The sequence below is a fragment of the Filicampus tigris genome, chromosome 4 (genome assembly GCF_054856515.1).
Source record: "Filicampus tigris isolate MCC_2025a chromosome 4, RoL_Ftig_1.0, whole genome shotgun sequence".
Taxonomy (NCBI): domain Eukaryota; kingdom Metazoa; phylum Chordata; class Actinopteri; order Syngnathiformes; family Syngnathidae; genus Filicampus; species Filicampus tigris.
In genome coordinates this window covers 17,583,886-17,608,706 of record NC_141220.1, presented here as the reverse complement: position 1 = coordinate 17,608,706, position 24,821 = coordinate 17,583,886, and the positions used below count along the sequence as shown (strand labels likewise).

Here is a 24,821-nt window from a genome sequence, read left to right as displayed (position 1 = left end):
GGCCTCACCACCTGAAGGGTTGTCTGAAGAACAGGGTCCACTTTCAAGAAGGACAATGACTGGATGATGATTATGAGTCTTGACTCATTTCATCTCCTCTGAAGGACTAAAGTTGGCTGATTTATTGACATGGCAGAAAGCCATGGAGGTCAGGTGCTTTTTATTATAGGAACCAAAGCTTTCTTGTTCTTTTTTTTTTTTTTAAAAAAACACTTACAGATCATAATGGGGGAGTTCTTTGCTAAGGTAATGGAGGTAGTGGGCAGTTGGCAGGGATGTTTGCAAAGGAATGTGACTGGGCATTGTCTGAGCGCTGCCATGAGTGACATGAAAGCCCAGCTGAGTTCAACACCAACCGTCATCTCTGTTCTGATTTTGTGCAACTAAATGTCACTGACAGGAACAGAATTCACAGTGGTAACTGATCGGGTGCCAAGTGCCCTCTCTTCACTGAAGCCTTCTGTAGGAGACGGCATGGCACGGCTTAGCCTGGCACCCACATGCTCGCCTTGGCTTTGTGGCTCTGTTTTAGCTTTGTCCGGAAAGCAGGTTAGACTGAGACAGAGATGGGTTGTAAACAAAAGAGTAAATAAGACAGAGATTTGTTCATTTCACTGTTTGTCACACTCAAGTGGATGAATGACGGACATACATGTAAATTAAAACAAACAAACAAAAATTGTGGCTTCGTCATATCTGGAGGCATTCGTTGATGGGAGACACCAAACCAGGCCACTGATGAAGAAAATGTCATCACACTACTGTACTATGTTGCGTTTGTCTAGTCTTAATTAAACCATGTATGATTATGTATACCATCAGTCTCCATGTTAAATCATCTGTCCCAGAATTTAAAAAAAAAAGTGTGATTGATAATCTGTAGGTAGGCGACACAGGTTCAGTGAGCTAATTGTCCAAGGTTTATAAAACGGGCCACCATCCCAAAATACAGCCGGCTGTCACATGTATGTGCACATTGCTACTGTATTCCACCAACGCTTTGTGACTAAGCACATAGCCACACATTCGTTGTTATCAGTGTTTAACTCTTCGCCACCGATTTACGTTGCAGCATCACCACCACTCGTCGTGATGTCTGGCCTCGGATGTTTTGAGCCTCGAGCCTAAAAATAAAAGCTAGACCGTAGCTAAAGTTGGACGCATCCAAGCACGTCCACGCACATAGAGAAGACAGGTGCACCTGTCCGCAGTGCTAACCTATTGTGCTCGATCGGCACTGAAGCAGTCGTAGAAGCCTGGCCTGTCGCGCTGTGAGGGGGGAACTCCCCCCGAAAAATGAAAACCAGAGTTTCTCTTACCGTTCTGCCGTCAGTCATTGCTTCCCATCGTAACGTTTTCAGTGCAGACCTCTTGGCGAACCGTTAATTCCTGGCCGGCAGTCTCCCTCCCACCTCTCGGTGTCTTTCTCTCTCGCGCTCGCTCATCCCCATGTCATATTCCTCCGTCCGCTGCAGTGTCCATAAGCCACGCCCCCTCCGACTGCCGTGTGACGTAAGCTGCCGGCCGGGAGCTCGGGAGCACGCACGCACGTACGCAAGCACCGGGATGGCGCGCGCGCGCGCACTTTCGTGAGCAAGGACCCAAAAGCCCGCGAGAGGCCGCTATAATGCCTGAGTAAAAACAAATCACATCTTTGGACTCCCGAACCAATGCAGTGGGTAAATTTGTGGCTTTGCTCCCAAATAAAGCGACGAGCTTGCAATAGATTTAAAAATACTATATTTAAGTGGTTTTAATAATTTGTGCGCTAAGGAGGTAGGCATTCCTGCCTTAAAACCACCTAGTCCCAGATAAACCACCAATGTTTTCCCTCCTGCAGTAAATCACCCCAAAATAGTTGTTTGTGTTACGCGTTGTAACTTCCTTTAACAATTTATTTATTAGTGTACATTGCAATTGTTGTTGTCAGTTTCGTAAATAAGCAGCCGTGGCAGGGAAAACCACAGAATCCCTCTAATTTACATCCGCAAACCTCAATAAACCGGGTGCGACCTAGATCTTACTTTTGAATAAATCTAGGTCAGATTACTACAACACGCATATAATTTGAATGCATGCTTGGAGATGCCCATGCACACTCAAATAGATGGATTGTTGTTTTGCACACTCAAATATGGATTGTTGTTTTTCTGTCTATCTATCTATCTATCTATCTATCTATCTATCTATCTATCTATCTATCTATCTATCTATCTATCTATCTATCTATCTATCTATCTATCTATCTATCCATCTTATCTATTTTATCTATTTTATCTAATCTAATCGAATCGAATCGAATCTAATCTTGCACACCGGCCATTTGGCCACTTCCCATTGAACTGGTCTAGCAAGTTAGTGGGCTGGGTGCTTCACTTGCTGCATGCACGGACAACACTGCGTCGGTGCAAGTAAGTCAGCGGCACTGCTGCCTTCTCTTCCTCACTTTGCAGTCGCTGCAGCCATAGCCATGGGGTCCCTCTTGTTCGGAGCGATCCAGCTACTCTTCCTCGCGCTCGTCGGCAGCAGAGCTCCGTCGTCCTGCCCGAGAGGACAGTTTGTGCTCAAGAGCCAGTGTGTCCTCTGCCATCCCACCTGTTCCGAGTGCTGGGGCCATGAGCTGTTTGAGTGCACTACCTGTGGAGTGGGTGAGTGAAACGATGTCCTGCTTAGGAAATAAAAATAATAAGGTTTTGACTAGGTGATTAGATTTCATAGTTTTTCCTTAACGAGTGAACTAATGATTGATTGATATTGATTGAAAAGGAGAATTTAATAGTTCTTCTTGGTGAGTATAATCAGTTTTATTCGTATTTTGGATGTAATGGATTGCATTTGTCCATCGTTTTAATGGATGACCATTTAAAACATACCAAAGTGGTTTGTAGGTTAACATTCACCCTTGTTAAAACAGGGGTGTGCTTTCTAACATCTCTGCTCACAAGGGACCGTTGACACTGTTAAAAAAAATGTAGGTGTGATCATTTTTCCTTCCTACTTCTTCGGAGTAATCTGATCGTGTTAGAATGAGCTCTTTGTTAATCCGAGGGAAAGGAGAAAATATCCCCTTTGGCTTGAATTACTTGGCGGTTCACCGGGTTTAACCTCTCTGCCACACACACTTGTGGCATGGGCATGTTTGTGTGTGTTCTGGCCGTCTCCCTCTGTAAGCCAGTGCACTTGCAGTGCAGTATAGTCTTTTATTACACAGCACTATGGACGGCAGCCTTGATGTCGTATTTCAAAAAGCATCAAAAGTCACTCTACGCATTGCATTGTCATGGCGCTGTCACATGTGTGTCCATGCATGCTGGGAGGTGGAGGAGTTTCAAAAAGCAGGTGCAGCTTTTGGCTACTCCACTGTCCCGACTCGCCTCTTACACTTAATGCTGTGCCCAGCTGCTTCTAGGGATGCCTCAGGGGTCACAGCCAGGCCCACGGAACATGAGCAATTTGGCCCTAGACACTTTATACATTGTGACCACTCAATTCATTTTCATTGAACACCTTTTGCTAAGTTTTTGCATCAGATTTTGAGGTTCTCTGTGGGTGACCCCCCCCCCCACCCCTTAAAAAAAGGTTGCGTTATCCTCTCGTCTTCTATGCCTCTCTCGTTGCATCAAAAGGTGTACATCCATGGTTTTTACACAGGTGTAGCCTTAAATAAATTATTAGTACTGGCGAATATGAATTTAGAATATCGAAAGAGTAGGCTTGCAAATTGACCCTGAGGATATTTGCTACCAGCAATGTAACTGCAAACTGAAAAGCAACAAAATCCTCATGTTCAAAATAAACCCATCAAAGCAGGCCAGCAAAAGGACGCCGATCAAGCGTATCATTGTCCCGCTCTTTGTTTGCAGATTATTTTTCAAAAGCCAGGACTTTAATTAATCATCTCATTTTGGTTCAAAATTAGTCCAGATTTTCAAAACTAAGACCATAACTACCAACAACAGAGCAGAATTGATCTTTTGAGTCCTACCTCGAGATGCAAGGTGCACAAACTGACATACAGCACGATAAACACCAGCCTGTCTGCCGGCTCCGATTAAATATGATCCAGGCTTTAAAATCCAATAATGTATATCTTCAAGGAGGTGCAAGAAAATAAGGTCCACCTTATTTTAAAAGACTATTAAAGCCACAAGCCATCCCGGGATTGAGTACACAAGGGTTGTTTTCATTGTGTGGGACAGTGACACCCCCCACCACATCCTCCAGAGTACATAAAATGGCCCAGTCCATTTTGCTTTTAATCAATACCTTAAGTTAGCTTATAGTAGGTTTTTAAAAAAGTCTCTTTATTTTTCTCAAGGTGCTGCATCCCCCGTTGTCAGTCTTCTGGAGTTTAGCACTCTCAACCAACTAAACCACAAAATTTGGGGAGAGGGTTTCCATAAAATAGCAGGGACCTAGCGGCTAGCACGTCTATCTTACAGTGAATCTGTTTGGTTTGAATCTAAGCTCGGGCTTCTTTTTCATTTCTTTATATGTGCATCCTTTCATGATTTTTCACCCGGTTCTCCACCAACCTCCCAAATTCCCAAAACATTCATGTTGGTATAAATGAAGATTTAAAATCGTCCATAGGATGCGAATGTGAGTGCGAATGCTGTATTGTCTGTATGTGGGCGTCGGTTGACTGGTAACGACTAGTTCAGGGATGAGATATGCTTGAGCTGAGATATGCTCGAGCTAACTTGCGACACTAATAAGGATAAGCAGTATGGAAAATGGATAATGGATGCATGAAATGGCTCCTTAAGGCAAAATTGTATGTTGAACAAGAAAATGCATGATGTGTTCTTTGTTCTTTTCCTTCAGATGAAAATGGGCAGGAACGTTTCCTCCACCAAGGTCGCTGTCGGACGCACTGCCCCCGCGGACTGTATCCTGACAGGGGTCGCTATGCCTGCCTGCCCTGCATAGCCAATTGTGAACTCTGCACAGATGGCAACATATGTGCCAAATGTCGCGAGCGCTACAAACTCCATAATGGGCTCTGCCAAATGGCACTCTGTGATATAGGTAAACAGGACGCCAGACCAAGACCTGCATTTGACACACTGTTGCTTAAATGCGATACAAATAGAGGACAGAATGCAAAGAGAGATAAAATGTAATTAGAGAAAATGTCGCAGAATGTCAGATTTGTATGGCTCTGTGTTCCAGGACAAGTGCAGGATCCCGATACAGGCGAGTGTATTGACTGTGAGACGGGCTGCAAAACATGCTCCACAGGTATAAGTCACTTTTACTTGAACATGTATGTACATGTACATGTATTGAGTCAAGGTCTGGTGTGTCTGTTAAAAACCCCGTTTAGGAAATTACTCACTTCAAATTGTTGGTTCTTCCTCTTTTGTTTTCTTTTTACAGAAGACCCTGAGATCTGCAGCAGTTGTGCTCAAGGTTACTTTCTGTGAGTTTGTAATCTTCCATTCGTTTTATCTGGCAATGAGTGACATTTTCTTGCCGCACTCACCTTGAAAGTGTGTAAACATTCTGATTATTTGACATTTGATGAGAAAGCGTGAAGGTAGAAGATGCTTGAATAATACAGTTTGTGAATTTTGGTGTCGCCCCGTTGTGTCATTGGAGTTGTACACATTATTTCCATTTTGTTTTATAAATTTGAGAAGTTTAACTCTCTGCACGAAAACACCACTTGGCCATCTTCTTCTGCTGACTCCAACTTATCACTTACACATTGTGGGTCACAGTTTAGAGAGCTTAAACAGACCTCTGATTGTTCGCTTCTGCCCCTTTTCTGGCATTGTATGAGTCAGGTTACCTGGCATTCAGAAAGAGACACTGTTACCTGAGCCAGAGTGGCGCTCGGAGGGAGGTGGGGTTTGCGTCAAACAAATATGAGTAGGTGTATGCAAAGAGTGCAATGCTGCCCGTGGGTTTATGTCCAACTTGACGTTACCACTTGGGAATTACAGGGAGTAAAGTCTACCTCCAACCCTGTTGTTTTATTTCACATGTTTGGGATGTAACCTTCGTTGGCTAACGCAACTTCTTACATACATTTGATATGTTCTTGTGTCAATTCCAGCTATAAGGTACCCTTACCAAAAAATAAATTGTAACTTTAACTCAATATTTGACCAGAGTATGAATCCTTTGGGGCTCAGGTGTAGTCTCTAAAGAAGTCAATCAAGGTATAGATGATGGTAATGAGCATTACAAAATGATAGAGACCGGTTTACCCAGTGGAATCGTTTCAATAAAGACTTAAAAGGAGGAAGTCAACCCAAACATATTTTTTTCAAGAATATGTTCTATGCAAGCCCACTACTTGAAACAAGGCATTCTGATAAATACTGCGTTTGTGGAATAAGAGTTAATCCACTCGTTTTTAGCCATCTCTGGGGGCGGACATTTTGTCACTTCTGTCGACTGAAAATGATATCACAACTGCTCAGGGCTCAGGTCATGACCAATCACGGCTGACGTGTTTTCTGAAGCTGAGCTGTGATTGGTCACTACCTGAACATTCTTGACTTTTTTACAATACTTTTTCTTTAGTATTTGTTTTAACCCTACAAATTTAAACAAATCATGGGTTGATTTTTATTTTATTTGTTTGTTTTTGTTTTGGGGGCAGGTTTGAATATCATTATCTTTACCTTTATTTTACAATGTGTAAAAAATACACGGCAAAAATCAGAAAGAGTAGAAAGTTTGAAAGTGCTAATATCGGCCGATTAAATCAGACAACTGATTAATCCGTCCGGTCCTAGTTTGTGTGCGCTAAAATGGATGTATACAAGTGGGATGACACAACGGAAAATGATAAGCACATCTGCACAGTTCTGAGTTCATGGAGGGTTACAGAAATCGGAGAGTACATTTGCTGTTGAGAGGCTGAAATTCTGATTATTTGGACAATTTAAGTTGAAGTACTCTAAACGATTATTTGCTTGTGAAAATAGTTGTGGATTAATTTGATAATCGATTAGATGTTGATTAATCATTGCACCTCTAATATACAGATAAAGATTTACTTGGTTGTTAAATTGCAAATTTGGATGGGCAGGTACTCAAGAGACTCAACCATTTGTACACAAGCTATTAAAGGGAAAATATTACGCAAAAATTGTTTTTAACTTGTTTTTGCATATCCTGAGCAGCATGAGGATGTCAGCTTTGGTTGTGTTTTGACAAAGCTCTATAAATAAAGTTGATTTGAGTTCATAACCATATATTTCTCCTTTTGTTGTGTGAGGCATTCATGGAAAAAGTAATGAGTCTGTAGGAGTAGCCTCTCTTTGGAAAAAAAACCTGATGGATGTTTGGTGTTTAATGACATTTAGCTTCCTCTCTAAGGAAATAAGAATTTACTTAGATAGCACTCAGCAGGTTTGTTTCATGGCCTGAAGGTTAACTTTATGTGCATCTCCAGCACGTTTTACCTACACACACAAAGGAAAAGGAGAGAATAAAAAGAGTTGTTACTTGGGTAATGCTGTTGTGCCCTCGTGGAATGGAGATTCTAATATTTGCACAGAGGGATTCTCAAACATCCCGCAGTTTCTCAAGTGGTGCGCTTCCAGAGATCTGCGCCAGATGCTATTGTGCGTGACTTGATTGATACTATGTGGCGCCTCCAGCTGTTGCCCCGCAAACAGCCAATGCATCTCAGCGCCACGGCAACGCCAAAGAGATTGCAGCCTGGCTTGTCACTGGGTCAGACTCTCATTAGGGAAGGTGGCACAACAGACCCAGAGGATTGGCGGATCGTTGCTTGTTGTAATTTCGGCGTGTGACATCTTTGATCCGCATCTTTACTTTTCACTACAATTCAGGACAGTTGGCTCATGTTTAATAGCTCACATCAGCCCCAGGGGACATGGAAGACAGGTTAATGATTCCTCATGCCTCTGAGCTGCAAATAAATGCTAATTAACTTTCTGTATTAAGAGGAAAGAGAATATGTATGAAGAAAATCTGTCGGCATTGTGTGTTTTTGTCTGCTGTTGCATGAAAGCAATACGACTGCAGGTGTGGTGGATGTTTTATTATTCCTCTTGTGTCATTTCATCCTGTTACAAGGGGGTGGGACCTGTCTGTGTTAGCATTCGTCTTCTTCTAATTGTGACACTTTGAAAGGCCCATTTAAAATGTCACAATAGCTCAACATATTGACTTAAAAACAAGTTGAGTTATGTCAATAATTACTGGCCAGTTTCACACACATAGAGCAAGCTGGGGTTCACATTATGATTTAATAAGGGTAAATATTGTGTTTGGCATTGCACTCGGGTTGGTTATTAACTTTTTCTTTCTCAGTTTCAGGCAACAGTGTCGCAAGCACTGCCCTCAGCGCACATATGAGGACCAGGGCAGGGGTGTGTGTCTGTCCTGCCCCATGCCTTGCACAGATTGCAGGAGCGATGCACAGTGCCTTGCCTGCCAACCAGATTACTTTCTAAATGGTACAACACCGTCATATTTTCTCCATTTTGCTCACTAGCTAGTATTAGGAGTAGTAGTGTTACATCCAGTTTGTGGTAACCGTTTGTTGACATGCCTTCGTCGTTAGTCTTCATTTGAATTGCAAATCATATGCATGTGCGCAAATGTGCAAGATGCGGTATGAGGTGCAAATAAAAAGATTCAAGATTAGAAAGTTAGGTTAATTGAAGACTCTAAATCGTCTAAATTGAAATCGTTATTTCGATTTTGACTTCCCTTGATCTTAAAAACATTATAATTGACGAAAAACGATTAATGTGCCGAACGGCGGAGGTTGTTTGCAAGTTCCTGACGTTGTGAAAGTACCCTGAACGTACCATCTTGCTCACGCAGCAAGCGTGTGACGTTACCTGATTCTGCCCTCCATGAGCTTGCTTTAGACTGTTTTATGATTTCATTGTAAAACTAAACACACAACAAAAACTACGCGTAGTGTACATTCAAACAAGTCATGCTTCATTTTAAAAACATCGCCAGTGCTAATGCTAAAGTCAATGCAAAATCCTATTGATGTGCTAAAAGGAATCTAGCATCCCTAAAAAATAAAAATACAATATTCACACTCAAACGCTTTAGGAACACATATATCAAGGTAATATAACAATACTAAAAGGCACACATTATTCCCCATCTCAGAAAAACGAGTTATAATAGAGATCAATCACAACTTTCTTATTCTACTCTTCTTATCATACAGTACATACGAGTATGTCCGTGATTGTAAAACATAAGTTTGTAGGGAGAATTCGTGGTAAAGGTGTGGCTGCAACAGAATGAAAATGCAAATGGCTTGAATTTCACATGATGTTTACATTTTGTACTTCACAAAAAGAATACAGTGTTCAAAAATAAAACGTTCAACGTGCAGGGAAATGGGCATGAGGCTATGTTGGTAGTTTAGAGTAGTTGCGTTTTGGTACAAAGTTTTGAAATCAAAGCATAATTGTTTTTATTAATCGTGATTTCAATATCAATAAAAAAAAAATCATTGTGATTATTGTTTTGCCATACTTGCCCAGCTCTAATACGTACGCTACGATTGGCTGGCGGCAAGTCCAGCATGTACCCTGCCTCTAGTTCCAACGTCAGCTAGAATAGGCTCCAGCCCAGCTGTGACTCTAATGAGGACAAACAATATAAAAAAAAAAATGGAGGAATGCATTTAGTAAATATAGTAGTAGGGCACATAGAGTACACATTCATTTAAAAATGTCTTCCACCATTAATGTGGCCTATAACTTGTACAACACAAATGAAAAAGAAAAGAGGGTCGGTAAAAATTAACAACTGAAATAACAGTATAACATGAGTTTGAATGTGTTTGGTTAATTCTAAACACACACTGCATTTATGAGAGGGTGTGCACACTTGTGTAACCACATTATTTCAAAGTTTACTTTTACTTCCCTTCTTGAAAGTATGTTTTTTTTTTTTAAATGTGTTGTACAGGTTACAGGCCACATTTAGGTTACAGATGAACAAAGTTGTGGTCCAAAAACTGGCATTTTAATAGGGGTGTGTAGACTTTTACTATCCACTGTTTTTCACATATATTCCTCAGTTAGATCATTTTGCAGATCACTTTTCATGTGTAATCTTTTTACTTCTCTGACCATGACAGGAGGCAAATGTGTGAAACAATGCCCCCAACAAACCTTCCCTGACACCACCGGGTGGCGCTGTGAGCCTTGCCACAGCTCCTGCCAGACATGCCATGGGCATCGCTCAACAGATTGTGACCTCTGTCTCGCTGGCAACCCGCCTCTTCACGGCCAGTGCCCTCTGGGAAATTGCCCATTGGGGCACTACTTTGACGGTAAGGCTAATTTCAAACCTTGAATGTGACCAATTTAATAGATAAGTACAACGCTCGTATTTGAGATAAGTAGCAAGTGCCCAAGATGATCCTGACCTGATGTTTGACAGCATCATTCGCTGATGGTTGGTGTCTTGCTTAAGGACACTTGAGCAGAGTGGGTGCTTACAGCTGACACAGGTTTGAATCCTCTCGAGGGAGCTCTGGGTTCAAGGAACACCTCCGCAAACTATTCCCACTCATTCAAGAGCCGCTTTAGTGGAGCATTTCCAAAATGCTTTGCTCATCCAGCACAGGGCACTTTACCACATTTGAAGCACCAGTCATGTTATTTTCAACCATGCTATTATTATGAACAGTCTTGTTGAGTGCGTTTGCTTTGTATTTATAGTTTACAGATGATTTGAAACACCTCTCAGTATGATGCAGGGCAGTTCTAAACAGCTACACATAATGTTAAATGTCCTGTAATGTTACATTTGAAATTGTGATATGAATCATTTCCTCATGATTAGAGTTATTTTTTTTCTTAAACTCAGATCTTAAATGAGTGAGACTTTTTATTAGGGCTGTCAAAGTTAAAGCATTAAATCTGGACATAAATTTCAATTTAATAACGCATAAAAAAAACTCAGTTAACTCAGTTTTTTTTACTTCCTGTTGCAGCTGACCTCTGCTCACTTTGCAGCCAAACTTAGAGGAGATTCACTGTTGCACAGATAGACTTTTACGTAGTTTTACTTCAAAAAGCTGTTTGACTGCTCATTGGAGAAATCCAAAATAATTTGAGCACTTTGCAAAGCCAAATTCCAATACCTTATTCCTTGTACATCTCCTGTGTATCGTAACGTTCAACAGTTGTATTTTACAGGAAAAGAATTGTATTCAAGGATAAAATAAAGCTAATAGAACAGTCTTTGAATCAATATATATTTTAGTTTTTTTCCACATGAATTCCATGTTTTTACTCAAGTAAATATCAGTTACAAGCTTCGTAAAAAAATTGTAGTTGGAAAAATACGATTAATCGCGATCAATTTTGCGATTAATTCGTTTAAAAAATGTAATCGCTTGACAGCACTACTTTTTATTCAAGTTTGTATTTTCATGTTACCTTTTTTGCCAATCAAAATGTAACCCAAAAATCATTTCATTCTTTGTGGTGCAATAATATTTTAGCCTTTTTTAATCTGATTTGATACTCCCCATATATGTGTGTGATGTTGTTGTATTTTTTTTTTTTTTTTTTTTTTTTTAATTCTAGCCAAGTACGCTAAATGTCACACATGTGATGTGTCCTGCAAGACCTGCTTTGGCCCACAGGCGCTGGATTGCTCCTCGTGTTTTAAAGGTACAAACACCTCCTGTCGTGCGGTCAAATTCATACCTCAAGCCACTCACTGCGTTGTGGTCTCACAGGCTATTTCCTCGACCAGCAAAGTTCTTGCGTGGTGCAGTGTCCCCCCGGCTTCTATGCTAACTCGGCTACACAGCTGTGTGAAAACTGTTCGCCAAACTGCGAGGCCTGCGTGGGCTCCAGCGATAACTGCATCGACTGTTCCAAAGGCAGCTTTAAGCTCTTCCTCCACCAGGGGAGGTGCTGGTCAAATTGCCCGGAGTAAGCTGCTACTGCACTTTTATCATTGCCAGAAATGGCAATTCCTGTAGAAATTGTGTGTGAAAGCTGAGAAATGCAATCTGTTGTGCCATAATGCCTAAGACAGAAATCAACTGAAGACGAAAGCGCTCTTTCATACATGACAACATATTGTAGTAATATACAAGAAATTGCACTTTCTGTCGGAATTGCAATTTCTGTACAAACTGCGTGTGGATGCTGGTCAACTGACGTTGATCGGAAATGTTGTAGAAAGAATTAGAAATGTAGACTTTGAGCCTTGCTGAATTATACGATAGAGGTAAATTTGTAAGATTTCGCAATCTATTTGGGAATTTTCTCATAGAAAATGTGGAATGATTTAATCAATGTTAGTGTTTGAAATGATGAACATTTTTAAATTGTGATTTTAGTCAGTTGAGAAGTAGTGAATTTGTTCAATTTCTTCAATAATTGTGGAAAATGTGGAATTACCGGTAAGTGAAAACTCAGAATTCTGGGTAAGTGGAAAATAGTTCCAAGGATGTCCTGAATGAGCTGAATATTTTGATGTTGGACAAGTTGAAGTTGGTTCACAAATGTGAAGGGTAGACGTGTCAGCGATTTGAATTGGTTGAGAACTCGTGAGTTTGAAGATAATTTGTTGGATTTCTCCCAATTGGAAGAGTTAAAAAAAAAAAAAGTGTGTGTAAGTGAATATTGTCATATTGGAATTGGTTAAGAAATGTGGAGTTAGAAAGGCATAAAAAAATTCATGGAACAATGACAATGCTATTAAACATTCACACAATTCTCAATTCTCTGATTGGCCAGTTTCGTCAAATATCTCTTGACTTTGCTTCTAGAGGTTACTGGGAGACAGAAGAGGGAACATGCAGCGCCTGCGACAGTACCTGCCTGACATGTGAAGGGTCCAGTACAAAGTGTCTCTCCTGTGCTGACGGCCACTACTTGGAGGGCGGAGTGTGCACTCTCAACTGTTCACTGGGGGCTTACCCCGCAGACGACGCCACCTGCAGGCGTTGCCCCCCTCACTGCGATATTTGCTCGGACGACAGGACCTGCTTCAGTGAGTTGGAAGCTACACCAAATGTATTTCAGTTACCGACAACGCAACCCCGCCTCTTTCATATCCCTCCAGAGTGCAGTTTCTTGTATCTGATGCTGAACGGTGCGTGTAAGGCTAATTGTCCGACGGGCTACTATGAGGACATGGAGGAGGGCCGCTGTGGTCTGTGCCACCCGACTTGTAGCAGCTGTTCTGGGCCTTTGGCGGATGACTGCGAGACCTGCTCCACATTCAGTCCCAAACTCTATAAGGGCGCGTGCTCAAAAGAGTGCCCGACTGGCACCTACTATGAAGCTACAGCTACAGAGTGCCAAGGTGAGTTTGAAGGTTTGGTGTGTCTAAAGATCCTCCTGCGATTAGCTGGCAACCAGTTCAAGGTGTACCCCACGTCCCCACCTCTCACCCGATGTCAGCTAGGATAGGTTCCAGCACACCTGTGATTGGGGAAATAAAAAAAAATAAAAAAAAGAAAAGAAATTTTGTTTAACCACCAAAAATCTGCCATTAGGTGAATCCGACATTTCTGATACGCGGGTATGCAAAGGTCCACTGTATAAGTATCATACTTTTAGATTACAGCCCACTCCACTCTTTAGTCTGGCCCACCCAGCATTTACGTTATTTCGAGTGTAATATTTATTGAATTTACTTACTTTTATATTTATATAATTTGTTTGTAATAAGAAAGATATTGTCAAAAAAACAACAACAAAAATGTTTTATTTTACTAAATAATTGGTTGATCAGTATCAATAAATTAATTAAAGTTTTACAAACACATTTTAACACATTTTCTTTACCTCATCTGTGAATGATCTGGACCATATGTCATATTTTTTTTCAAAAATCTGCCCAACCCGGTTATACAGACAGTCAGAGCTGGGCATTTTACTAAAAACTTGCGGTCCATTTTGTCCGGCCGGAACAAATAGTAATCGCCTAAAGGCCGGTCCGACTATCATTTTAAACGGGCTTCCGTTAGCGTTTCCGACTACCAACTACCACAGCTCTGCAGACAGTCTTTTGACACTGGCTTAACCATTAAACATGCTGCTCATGTACTGTACTGTATTTTCTCACTGCCCATGACATCAGAAAAACCTGCCCTATACATAATGTCATTTAATACAAGATTTAAGTTCTGCTCTTGAGAAACCTTTAGAATATGCTGGTTACCCCATTTAGCTACAGGAGAGCACCAAATTATTAGAAATACTTACTGGTATGATAGAGTGTCGCTCTACACCATTGCAACTCACAAGCCATTAAGGAATACTGAAAAGTAAAACCAAGAATATTTTTTTTTATAAAGGCCGAATGTTTGCTACAAATGATACTGATGATGCGCAGAGTGCCACCAGACGTGTGTGAGCTGCTCCGGTCCGGACCCCGACGAGTGCACCCAATGCGAACGAGGCCTGGTGCTGGATCCAAACACTTTGCTGTGCGGCGTGACCGGTGATAGCGACTGCCCGCCGAGGACCTTCCTGCATGATGACCAGTTCACCTGCATTGGCTGCCACCGCCACTGCTACTCCTGCGAGGGGCTTGGCGGAGACGAATGCCTGACGTGCGCCGTCCCTCGATACCTTTACAGTGAGTTTCCACTGATGTTCTCCATCTTGAGCTCAAGTGCTTGTGGATGTTAGGTAAAACGCTATGCAGCGGTCCCAAAAAGGATGCTCGGATTTTCATGTTTTCAAGAGATGTGCTTTAAAACACATTTATTATGTTTTCAACAAATCTCTGACGTTCTGACTAAATGGATTTTAGTACATCTGGACATAAAGCATAATAGCTTTCCTTGCATTTCCTCTTCCTCTGCTTGTCATGTTGAAATGAACTTCCTGGATCAACTGTGGAAGTTGTTTTAAACAAGAATGGGAGAATCTCTGTTCTGAGCTTCTTTTTCCATGACCAAAGCCGACTGGGGTGGCGCTAGCGACTCTATTGCTACATTTAGTGACTTTGCCGACTCATCTAGCAACGTTCTTTTCAATGTGATGGGCAAAATAAAAATCTAGTGAAAGACTTCAAATGAATGGCTCTTGCCCAAAGAGTTGACATTGACTCATTTTAACCGTACCCTAATAAAGTGGTAGGAATAAAGAAAGGATTGCTCACAGACATATTCTGAGAAATGAGCAGATGGCAAAAGATTTACTTTGTTGTTTAATTTCATACTTGATAAGTGGGCAGGTACTCCAACCCAAGTAACAAATTAAAAAGTCCATTTTGCATAATATGTTAAAGCAGCAGTTTCCCAATAAAACTGTGTTCTAAAACTAAAAGGCAATCTTAAATAGAACAGGTCATTTTTTTGTCATTGCTGAAGAAAGAGCAAGCAGCTCATTGTTTGCAGCATATTATATGAAAAGAAATAAAACAACAACAAAAAACACTAAATATTTGTATTACTAAAAAGCCAACCTGTTTACAAAATGGTCAATATCCTCTGGAAACCATTAGCCAGTATATGTACCGACACAATAGAATGTGATTCTTTTGTGGCCACAATAAAAAAAATATAGAAGCGGAGATAGAATGCGATTAGAGTACAATGTAATCGATTGTCTTAAGGTGACGCATAAAAAGAGAGGCGTGTCTGTGTGTTGTTTTACAGACAGGACCTGCGTGAGCGAGTGTCCGGCCGGTACGTACACGAGCAGGCAGGAGGCAGACGGAACCCAGCTGGGGTTCTGTTTGCCCTGTGATCACATGTGCGACACCTGCACGGGGTCATCGCCCAGAGACTGCCTCACTTGTTCCCCGAGATACCTGCGCCTCCTTCATCTCTGTGTCCGCCATTGTCCCACAGGGTACGGCGCTGAATGGCAACGCGCTGTTTCCGTATCGTTCACTTAGTACTGAGACATAAGCTCCTTTTGTGGTCTGTTTACGTTCTCCTCAACCTTTCACAAGAAATAACTTTAAGTCAACATGTCAAGCATACATTGGACTTCATTTGGTTAGCATCAATCAACAAAAGAACAGTTGGCACCCTGATCCAAAAACTCTTAAAACTGCTGGGTTAAAAGAAATCCAAATTGGGTGAAATAGCTAACCCAGCACTGGGTCCAAAAAGGGATGAAGATATTAACCCAACCTACCCAATCTGCCCAAAATTCACAGCAACCCAGCAAGTGGGTTATGAAAAAACAACCCAGCATTTAAAAAAATATATATTTAAGCATTATAGAAAATTGAAGGATAGTTGGTTTATTTTTCAGTCTCTTTACACAATACTCTTGTCTTCTCGCCTTCCTGTAGGTACTACCAAGTGGGCTCCCACTGTGAGAAATGCCACCGCTTCTGTGAGATGTGCACAGGACCCGGGCCGGAATCCTGCCGGGCCTGTCTGCCTCCCCTCCTGGAGCTGCAAGGCACCAAGCTGTGCGTGGAGCGCTGCCCACAGCGCTTCTACCGACTCGACGACGTGTGCCTGCGATGCCACATCAGTTGCCACACCTGCACAGGTGACCATCAAGCAACCGAAAACAACGGAGCCTTTGCCACTATATTCTTTGTTACGTGTCATTATTTGTCAAGGTTTTTCTCAGCAAATGTTGCATGTGCTTGGCAGACGCCTCCCCTCAAAGCTGTGTGACGTGTGACAATGGCAGCACACTAAAGGACAAAGTCTGTTATCCACGCTGTGAGGAGGGGAAATATTTCACTGAAAAGGTGTGCTGCAAAGTGCAAACACGTTGTTGTATTGACACGACCAGTTTTATGGTACTACATATTCATCGTACTTCATCTGGTGTTTCTTCATACGCAATATCGTTACCTATTACAGTGTTGACCTGAGGTACAAGTTAATATGTTCCTACACCATGCTTGCAGCTCAAAGCTCTTGTATCTCCAATCAGCTTTCTCTATTAAAATGAATGGAAATGCCATTAATCTGTTAAAACAACAAACCTTGGCATGTGTTTTTTAGGGCTGATTAAAAAAAAAAAGTTGGGAACCTCTGTTAAGTCGACCACAAAAATTGGTTGACAAAAAAAAAAAAAAATCTACCTCAAAAATGGATGGAGGCTAATTGTTAGCCCGTATGCCTATAGAGTTTTCCATCGCACGTTAGCGTTAAAGTAGTGGAGGCTATGTGGCTGTTTGAAATACACAACATAAAACTGTAATTCTTAGTAATGATTATTATTTTTGTTTTATGTTGGGTTTGACAGTAACCTTTAGATGAGAGTGGCAATAAACAGCCGAAACCCTATTTTTTTGTGGAATATTTACTAATTGCCGAAAGCGGAGCAAGTAAGCGTGTTTTATTTCTTTGAGCGGACAGCTAGTTTGAGTTTTTGTTTGGTGTGTTTATGGCCGACAGTAAACCTCGGTATAAATATCATGCATACTGTCGATAGTAAATACAACAAACAATCATTTTCAGGCTTTTGCCATGTTACAGAAAATCACAAAGTTTTTCTGTAAAAATATTGAAGGAGTGAAATTTGCAAATGTCGAACTGCGACTATGCAGGGGTCCAATTTTTTTCCCTCCAAATATCACAACGTAAAATACTTCTACACATTTTATAATGCTTTGATTGCAATTTGATCGCACTATTAAAAAGCCCCTTTTTTGCAACGGCTACCTTCTGCAGGCCACCTGTGAGCCATGTGACAGCTCATGCAAGCATTGCAGCGGGCCCGGACCTGACCACTGCCTGGCTTGTCAACGAGATTCTGGCCTACACGCCGTGGAGAGCAGCTGTGCCCGCTGCTGTCAAGCGGGAGCGAACCTCACAGCCTGCTGCGTCTGCGACAGCCGCTCAGGTACAGCATACGCCACCACTATCGTAAACCGTCCTCACGTTTGACACCAGGGATGTCCAAAAATTCAGTCCTCAAGGGCCGCCGTCCTGCCTGTTTTCACAAATCGCCCTGCTGCAACACACCTGATTCAAATAATGATCGAGCTTCTTCAAAACTTGCTGATGAGCTGATCATTTGATTCAAGAAAAGAAAAAAAAAACCGAAAATGTCCTGGTAAAGCTTGAGTTGTCCGGGGAAATTGTTGTACCTCCCACTTAATGCTTTTTTTTTTTCTTGTATATTCAAGTGTTTAAAAAGTGTGATTTTAGTTGACTCGCCTGCTTTTTTTTTTCTTTAGCTCTGTGCGTGGAAGCCCCTGAACCCAAGTCAGGGGACGAGCTGGTAACAGACACAAACATGTCTTCGAGCGTCCTCAATCACACTTCGGCCGCCGCGCCCGCCGCCCTGCTGGCCGCGCTCGCACTGGTTCTGCTCGTCTTTGCCTTGGTGAAGGCCCGAGCCAGGAGGAGGCTTTGTTGGAAACAGAGTTACGAGAGACTGAGCGGCGGCACCAACATGCCTCACGGCGTGCCCGAACCGGACAGTGGTGACGAAGTGGACGTGGTGTATACCAGTCAAGGTGGCTCCGTGTACCGCCGTTACAGTTTTATCCACGAGCATGACGGCACCGCGGATCAGCAAGTGGATGAGAGTACTTGTCTTAACCAGTCCTAGTCAACACGCACCAAAGGGTACCCCGACGACTTACCGGTAGTCATAATGGGACAATGTTCACACGGAGCTGCAAAAATGACTGAAAACACTGTAATATGTATGCCGGGCCAGTAGTTGGCGTTGTTTGAATGTCCCTCTAGCAGAAACGAATGTAAAGGAGATCAACACTGACAATAGAAGGGTTCATTTTTGTTTAGTCAAAGAGAAATGTGATGTGTTTTTGTCTATTGCTCTTATGTTGTTTATCTATTATGTTGTTAATAATAGGTGGTCTAGTGCAGTGTTTCCCACCTTTTATTTTACAAAGAAAAGAAAAATCCCACGACAAACCCTCCATCCATCCATTATCTGTACCGCTTCTCCTCACAAGGGTCGCGGGGCGTGCTGGAGCCTATCCCAGCTGTCTTTGGGCAGTAGGCGGGGGACACCCTGAACTGGTTGCCAGCCAATCGCAGGGCACACAGAGACAAACATCCGCACTCACAATCACACCTAGGGGCAATTTAGAGTATCCAATCAACTTACCATGCATGTTTTTGGAATGTGGGAGGAAACCGGAGTGCCCGGAGAAAACCCACGCAGGCACGGGGAGAACATGCAAACTCCACACAGGGAGGCCGGAGCCGGGATCGAACCCACGACCTCTGAACTGTGAGGCGGACGTGCTAACCAGTCGACCACCGTGCCGCCCCCCACGACAAACCACCAAACAAAAATGTCACCAAAACAATACATACCGAAATAATGATAATTATGTTTTCATTTACTCAATGTGGAATTTGGGCCTGTTTAATTGAAGGTAACCTGCCTCTCACCCAAGTCAGCTGGGATTGGTCCCAGATCACACATGACACTATGAGGACAAGCTCTTTAGAAAATAAATGAATGAATGGATGATGGTAGGGGGATCACATTCATCTTTATTTGTCTTTTTCTTCATTTTTTTAAGTTATATTCATCACAAGACAGAGAGGGTCAATATTTGAATTAGTGCATGCAATTTTTTTGGCACTCTACCTGACATAATTTTGTATGTACCGGTGCAAAGTGCCTGCATTTCGATAGTATGATGGAAATTATTATCAACGTATATGGGAGTAAACACTGACACACGAATGAATTAAAGTGTGACTTTTTTTTTTTTTTTAGTTAGATGTGTGTGCTGTTGCATCTGTCAGTGAAATGATTTCATAAGAAGTGTACCTTTGAGGTCCACTGATAGTGTAGTGGTACACACGCCTGAGTTGTGTGCGGGCAGCGTGGGATCGATTCCCGCTCAGTGACAGTGTCTATGTGTGCCCTGCGACTGGCTGGCGACCAGTTTGGGGTGTATTCTGCCTTCGCCCATTGACGGCTGGGATAGGCTCCAGCAACTCCCCGCGACCCTGTATAGGATAAGCGCTTTGGAAGATGACATGACATGACATGTACCTTTGAAGTATGCTACAGTGAACACATGCTGGTGGGATGTAGAAGTCAAAATCATCACAAGTGAAAAATGGAGCAATTAAGTTAGAAACTCGGTTCTCTAACAAATTGGTTTACAAAGAATTTTTGCACACGAATATTGATTGACCATAAAATATACCTTCTGACATCCACACAAAACACACTGCCTTTTATTCCACTGTACAAACTTCATTCTGTACACCCTTCACATATTGCAGGTATAGGCTACTCATTCCCCCCCTCCTGTTTATTAGCCGTTAGTATGACTCCCAAGTAAGTATTCAAATACTTCTGGATACCTTGGAGCACAAATATTACGTGAGGTTTCCAGCAGAGCTTGCGATCAATTAAAACACCAAGAAACTTCATTTCATATACTCTTTCAATTTCCACATTTACAATTTCCAAACCTACCGTTTACTTAATTTGATGATTGCCATTTGTAACATGTTTGGTTTTGTTAAGGTTATTTGTTTTCATTCAACCAACTCTTTTAAAAAAATAATTTTTGTCCATCGATAATAGCTGTTGCAAATCTCCCCTGAACAGAAAATAATAATTCAATACAATATATACAATACAATTTTTATTTGTATAGCGCATTTCACAACAGCTTGCTAAGTCCGTCCTTTTTAATGAACTTGTCCTCCGTCCCCTAACTTTCAGTTGACAGAAGTAACAAAATGGCCACCCCGTGAGATGGCTAAAAATGGGTGGATTTTGCTGCTTAAACCATATTCCACAAATGCAATATTAATCAAAATGCTGTGTTCAGAATAGTGGAGGCGAATACAGTAGAATATTATTCGTACAGAATATTTGGGGGTTGACCTTTAGGGTTCCCCTTTAACACACTGTTTGAAGCCACTTGGTCTTTCGTGGATTTTCTGCATCACGGTTCCTGGTACTACTATTCTGTTTAATAAGAGGACAATGCTTATTCTATAGACAAGATAAGATAAGATAAGAATTCCTTTATTGATCCCACAGTGGGGAAATTTTCATTGTTACAGCAGCAAAGATATAGGTCACACAGGGACGGCGGCATAATGTAGCCATTAATGTATAACATTGACGGCAAACATTCGGGATCAAACCTATGTAAATATACGCAGTAACATGTGTATATACACATGTATATACACACCAACATACATCTACATAAAAAGTATGAGGAACACTCATTTTGGCCTGTACATAGTACAGAGGAAAACATACTCTAAGTAAGTGACAGTGCTGCAGTGCTGTAGTGAAATGTAAGGGACAGCATTGGATAAAAATAAAACTAGACTAACAGTAGTGGGGAATGTTGAGTATTGCGCGGTATTACAGTAGTGGGGAATATTGGGTATTGCACGATATGAGCTCGGGTGCAGGACTGCACAATTGCACTAATGTCCACATTGAGCCTAATCGCTCAGACACAAATGATCAACTTAACGGTTCTAAATTACTAACACAGTATAACTAATACTACATTTAATTACTGTACCTTATTTAGTATGGTATTATATGGTAGTATCATTTGTAGTGATATTCATTGGGCATTTCTTTACATTTTAATCTGAGTTAGCATTTATACTTCAATAGTTTATAGTAATAACCTTAACCATTTTATACGGCAAGCAGTCTCTGGTGATTATCTTTAGTGTCGAATATGACACACCTCCTGACTGGGTTTAAAATGTTGTTGTCAAGTAATAAATACACGGTGGCCTCTCCCAGTGAGGTTTCAATTGGAGAAGTCAGCAACATCTTACTCTGCAATGAAGCTCTCCAACAAGAAGAGGATTTTTGGAAAGTTCTTCAAAGGCCAAAGGATTCTGAGGATCCTGTCCCTCATCGTTTTGATTTTTTTTGTTTCACTTATCCTATGGAAAACGGACTCTGAGCCCATGATCCCGCAGCAAATCGCAACTGACCTGCCCGCCTGCTCCGCTATCGTCACGGGAGACTTGATGGGCCGCGAAGCTGACTTGGAAGCCCTTCTATCATCCAGGATGAGGCAGGTTCTGCTAACTGAGGACTTCTACCTTAACGCGACCCAGGATTGTCAAGATTATATAACACAGAGAGGCTTCTTTATGGTCCCTCTGAGTGAAGAAGAGAGGGATTTTCCCATTGCATATTCTATGGTGATCCACGGACAGATTGAAATGTTCGAGCGCCTCCTGCGTGCCGTTTACACTCCTCAGAACATCTACTGCGTGCACGTGGACCGAAAATCCCCAGCTAAATTCCGTTGGGCCGTGGACGCCATTGTTTCCTGCTTTGAGAATGTATTCATAGCTGGGAAATTAGAGAGTGTGGTTTATGCCTCATGGTCGCGAGTGCAGGCCGATTTGAACTGCATGGAGAGTTTATTGGGCTCCCATGTCCAGTGGAGGTACCTGCTGAACACATGCGGGACGGACTTTCCAATTAAGACCAACAGGGAGATGGTGCAAGCTTTGAAGGTTCTTAATGGGAGGAATAGCCTGGAAACGGAAGCCACCAATGACTACAAGAAGAAACGTTGGCAGTATCACTACAACGTCACCGACTCCATTATTGGGACCGACGTGAGGAAAAGTCCACCTCCCATTAAAAGCCCCATGTTCACTGGGAATGCCTACTTTATGGCCAGTAGGGCATTCGTGGAACACGTGATGCGGGACCGGGAGGTTCAGGCATTGTTGGAGTGGGAGAAGGACACCTACAGCCCAGACGAGCACTTGTGGGCCACTTTACAGCGGATGCCCTCTGTGCCCGGATCGGTGCCCGCTAACATCAAGTTTGACACGTCAGACATGCAAGCCATTGCCCGCGTGGTCAAATGGAGCTATTTGTCAGGCGATGTGAGGAAAGGGGCCCCGTATGAGCCGTGCACTGGGGTGAATAGAAGAGCAGTTTGTGTGTATGGAATCGGAGACCTCCCGTGGCTCCTGAGACAACACCACCTCCTGGCTAATAAGTTTGATCCAATAGTGGATGACATCGCTATTAGATGCTTGGAGTCGATTCTGTATTTTAAGGCTTTAGGTAGGGGTTATACATGATTACACAAAGTGTCCCTCCAAAATTTGACATCATCTGAAATTACAGTAAACCCCCATCATCGCTGGTTCGGGGTTTGAGGTCCTGCCATTTCGTGGATGTTTTTTGTACAGTGTATAACTATTTTGTCCTAGTTCCCATTTTGTGTGTAATTCCATTGTTGGACACTAGATGGCAGCACATCATTTTTTGAATATGTACATTTGAAAGAGTGAAAACAGGAAGTACTGTATTTCAAACTCAGCCTAGTGTTTTGCAGAGGATAAGTGACTGTGACATCCTCATTAATCCTAATTTTTTTTTACACCCGCAGAAAGCAATGATTATACGTTCATTTTGTAATGTACAATTTTGGGCATTATTCATAATGTACAGCATACTTTGAGTCACTGTGTTAAGTTTGTTAGTTTGGAATAAATGGGATTTGTTTACTGTAAATAGAGGGATTGTTACATTGCAAAACTGTTTGGACCACATTTGTTGTTATCCATTGCTCTTGCTCTCTGTCAATAAATTATTTTATAGAATTAAGACTACGCATTCTCACTAGTCTAAACAAAAACAGTATTCTGATTAATATTGTGTTTGTGCACTATCAATTAAGCAGAAAAATCCATCTGTTGATATCAGTCATAGCGGGCACAAATTTTGCCTTGCACTGCCACTGATTGTCGAAAATGACAACACAGTGCCAAAGTGCTTATGCTGCATTCCATGAATGTGGGAAGTCGGCGTTTTCGGACCTCCGACCAGGGACACATGACATAACATGTGACATAACACATGACATAACAAATTTACTCAGTGTGAAATCCGGGCCTGTTTAACACAAATGTCTGCTTATGAGTGGCAACAGCTGGATAAATGATGATGCCATCATCTACCTCCTCCACACTTCACTTCACTCTCCCACCTGGAGAAGGCGGGGATCACTGTGAGGATCATGTTCTTTGATTTCTCCAGTGCTTTCAACACCATCCAGCCCACCCTACTGGGAGACAAGCTGGAGCGGGCGGGGGTGGCCCACCACCTCACCACATGGATCCAGGACTACCTCACAAACCGGCCACAGTATGTGAGGACACAGGACTGTGTGTCTGACGTGCTCCTCTGCAGCACGGGGGGCCCACAGGGAACTGTCTTGGCTCCCTTCCTGTTCACCCTCTACACCTCGGACTTCAACTACAACACCCCTACCTGTCACCTGCAGAAGTTCTCTGACGACTCTGCGATTGTCGGCCTCATCACAGGCGGAGATGATCGGGAGTACAGAGAACTTACTCAGGGTTTTGTGGACTGGTGCCAGCAGAACCGCCTCCTGATCAATGCGGGGAAATCCAAAGAAATGGTGGTGGATTGCGGTTGGCGCCAGCACTCTTCACCTGCACCAGTGAATATCCGGGGAACAGATGTTGAGAGAGTCTCAACTTACAAGTACCTGGGTGTTCATCTGAACAATAAACTGGACTGGTGCGACAACACAGGAAGAGTCAGAGCAGACTCTTCCTACTCAGGAGATTGAGGTCTTTTGGGGTTCAGGGGACACTCCTCAGGAACTTTTATGACTCGGTGGTTGCATCGGTCATCTTCCAGGGAGTGGTCACCTAGGCAGGCGGCGTCTCGGCCCGGGACAAGAAGCGGCTGGACAAACTAGTCAGGAGGGCCGGCTCTGTCCTGGGCTGCTCCCTGGACTCTGTGGACTCGGTGGGGGACAGGAGGGTGTTGGCCAAGCTGTCATCAATGCTGGACAACCCGGACCACCCCCTCCAGGGCACCCTAACAGCACTCCACAGCTCCTTCAGTGACAGACTGTTACACCCTCGCTGTGCAAAGGAGAGATTCCGC

At 42.5% G+C, this 24,821-nt stretch overlaps 3 protein-coding genes across 3 annotated transcripts in view; 2 read left to right on the top strand and 1 right to left on the bottom strand.

Annotated features, from left to right (window-relative positions):
• The window catches only part of otud7a (OTU deubiquitinase 7A), a 37,183-nt gene extending 35,713 nt beyond the window's left edge, over positions 1–1,470 (bottom strand). The window contains exon 1 of the mRNA XM_086029398.1: positions 1,320–1,470. The gene's annotated coding sequence lies outside the window, so the exon portion shown is untranslated. The remainder of the gene's footprint in view (positions 1–1,319) is intronic.
• An 868-nt stretch (positions 1,471–2,338) lies between these two features.
• Positions 2,339–18,687, top strand: LOC147148713 (uncharacterized). The gene is made up of 16 exons (XM_086029619.1): positions 2,339–2,648; positions 4,828–5,031; positions 5,176–5,244; positions 5,383–5,425; positions 8,302–8,447; positions 10,109–10,303; positions 11,568–11,654; positions 11,723–11,921; positions 12,767–12,990; positions 13,063–13,305; positions 14,341–14,586; positions 15,614–15,809; positions 16,261–16,466; positions 16,574–16,674; positions 17,606–17,777; positions 18,115–18,687. The coding sequence occupies exons 1-16, from the start codon at positions 2,384–2,386 to the stop codon at positions 18,489–18,491; spliced, it is 2,973 nt and encodes a 990-aa protein (XP_085885745.1). The 5' UTR covers positions 2,339–2,383; the 3' UTR covers positions 18,492–18,687.
• Positions 18,688–21,706: 3,019 nt separating this feature from the next.
• Positions 21,707–22,978, top strand: gcnt3 (glucosaminyl (N-acetyl) transferase 3, mucin type). The gene has a single exon (XM_086027361.1). The coding sequence runs from the start codon at positions 21,707–21,709 to the stop codon at positions 22,976–22,978; it is 1,272 nt and encodes a 423-aa protein (XP_085883487.1).
• The last annotated feature ends 1,843 nt before the right edge of the window (positions 22,979–24,821 follow it).

Coding starts and splice junctions, on each gene's coding strand:
- LOC147148713 (XM_086029619.1), top strand. CDS start 2,384: ATGCACGGACAACACTGCGTCGGTGCAAGTAAGTCAGCGGCACTGCTG. Junction 5,032..5,175: donor AATGGCACTCTGTGATATAG/GTAAACAGGACG, acceptor TCTGTGTTCCAG/GACAAGTGCAGGATCCCGAT. Junction 15,810..16,260: donor GTCCGCCATTGTCCCACAGG/GTACGGCGCTGA, acceptor GCCTTCCTGTAG/GTACTACCAAGTGGGCTCCC.
- gcnt3 (XM_086027361.1), top strand. CDS start 21,707: ATGAAGCTCTCCAACAAGAAGAGGATTTTTGGAAAGTTCTTCAAAGGC.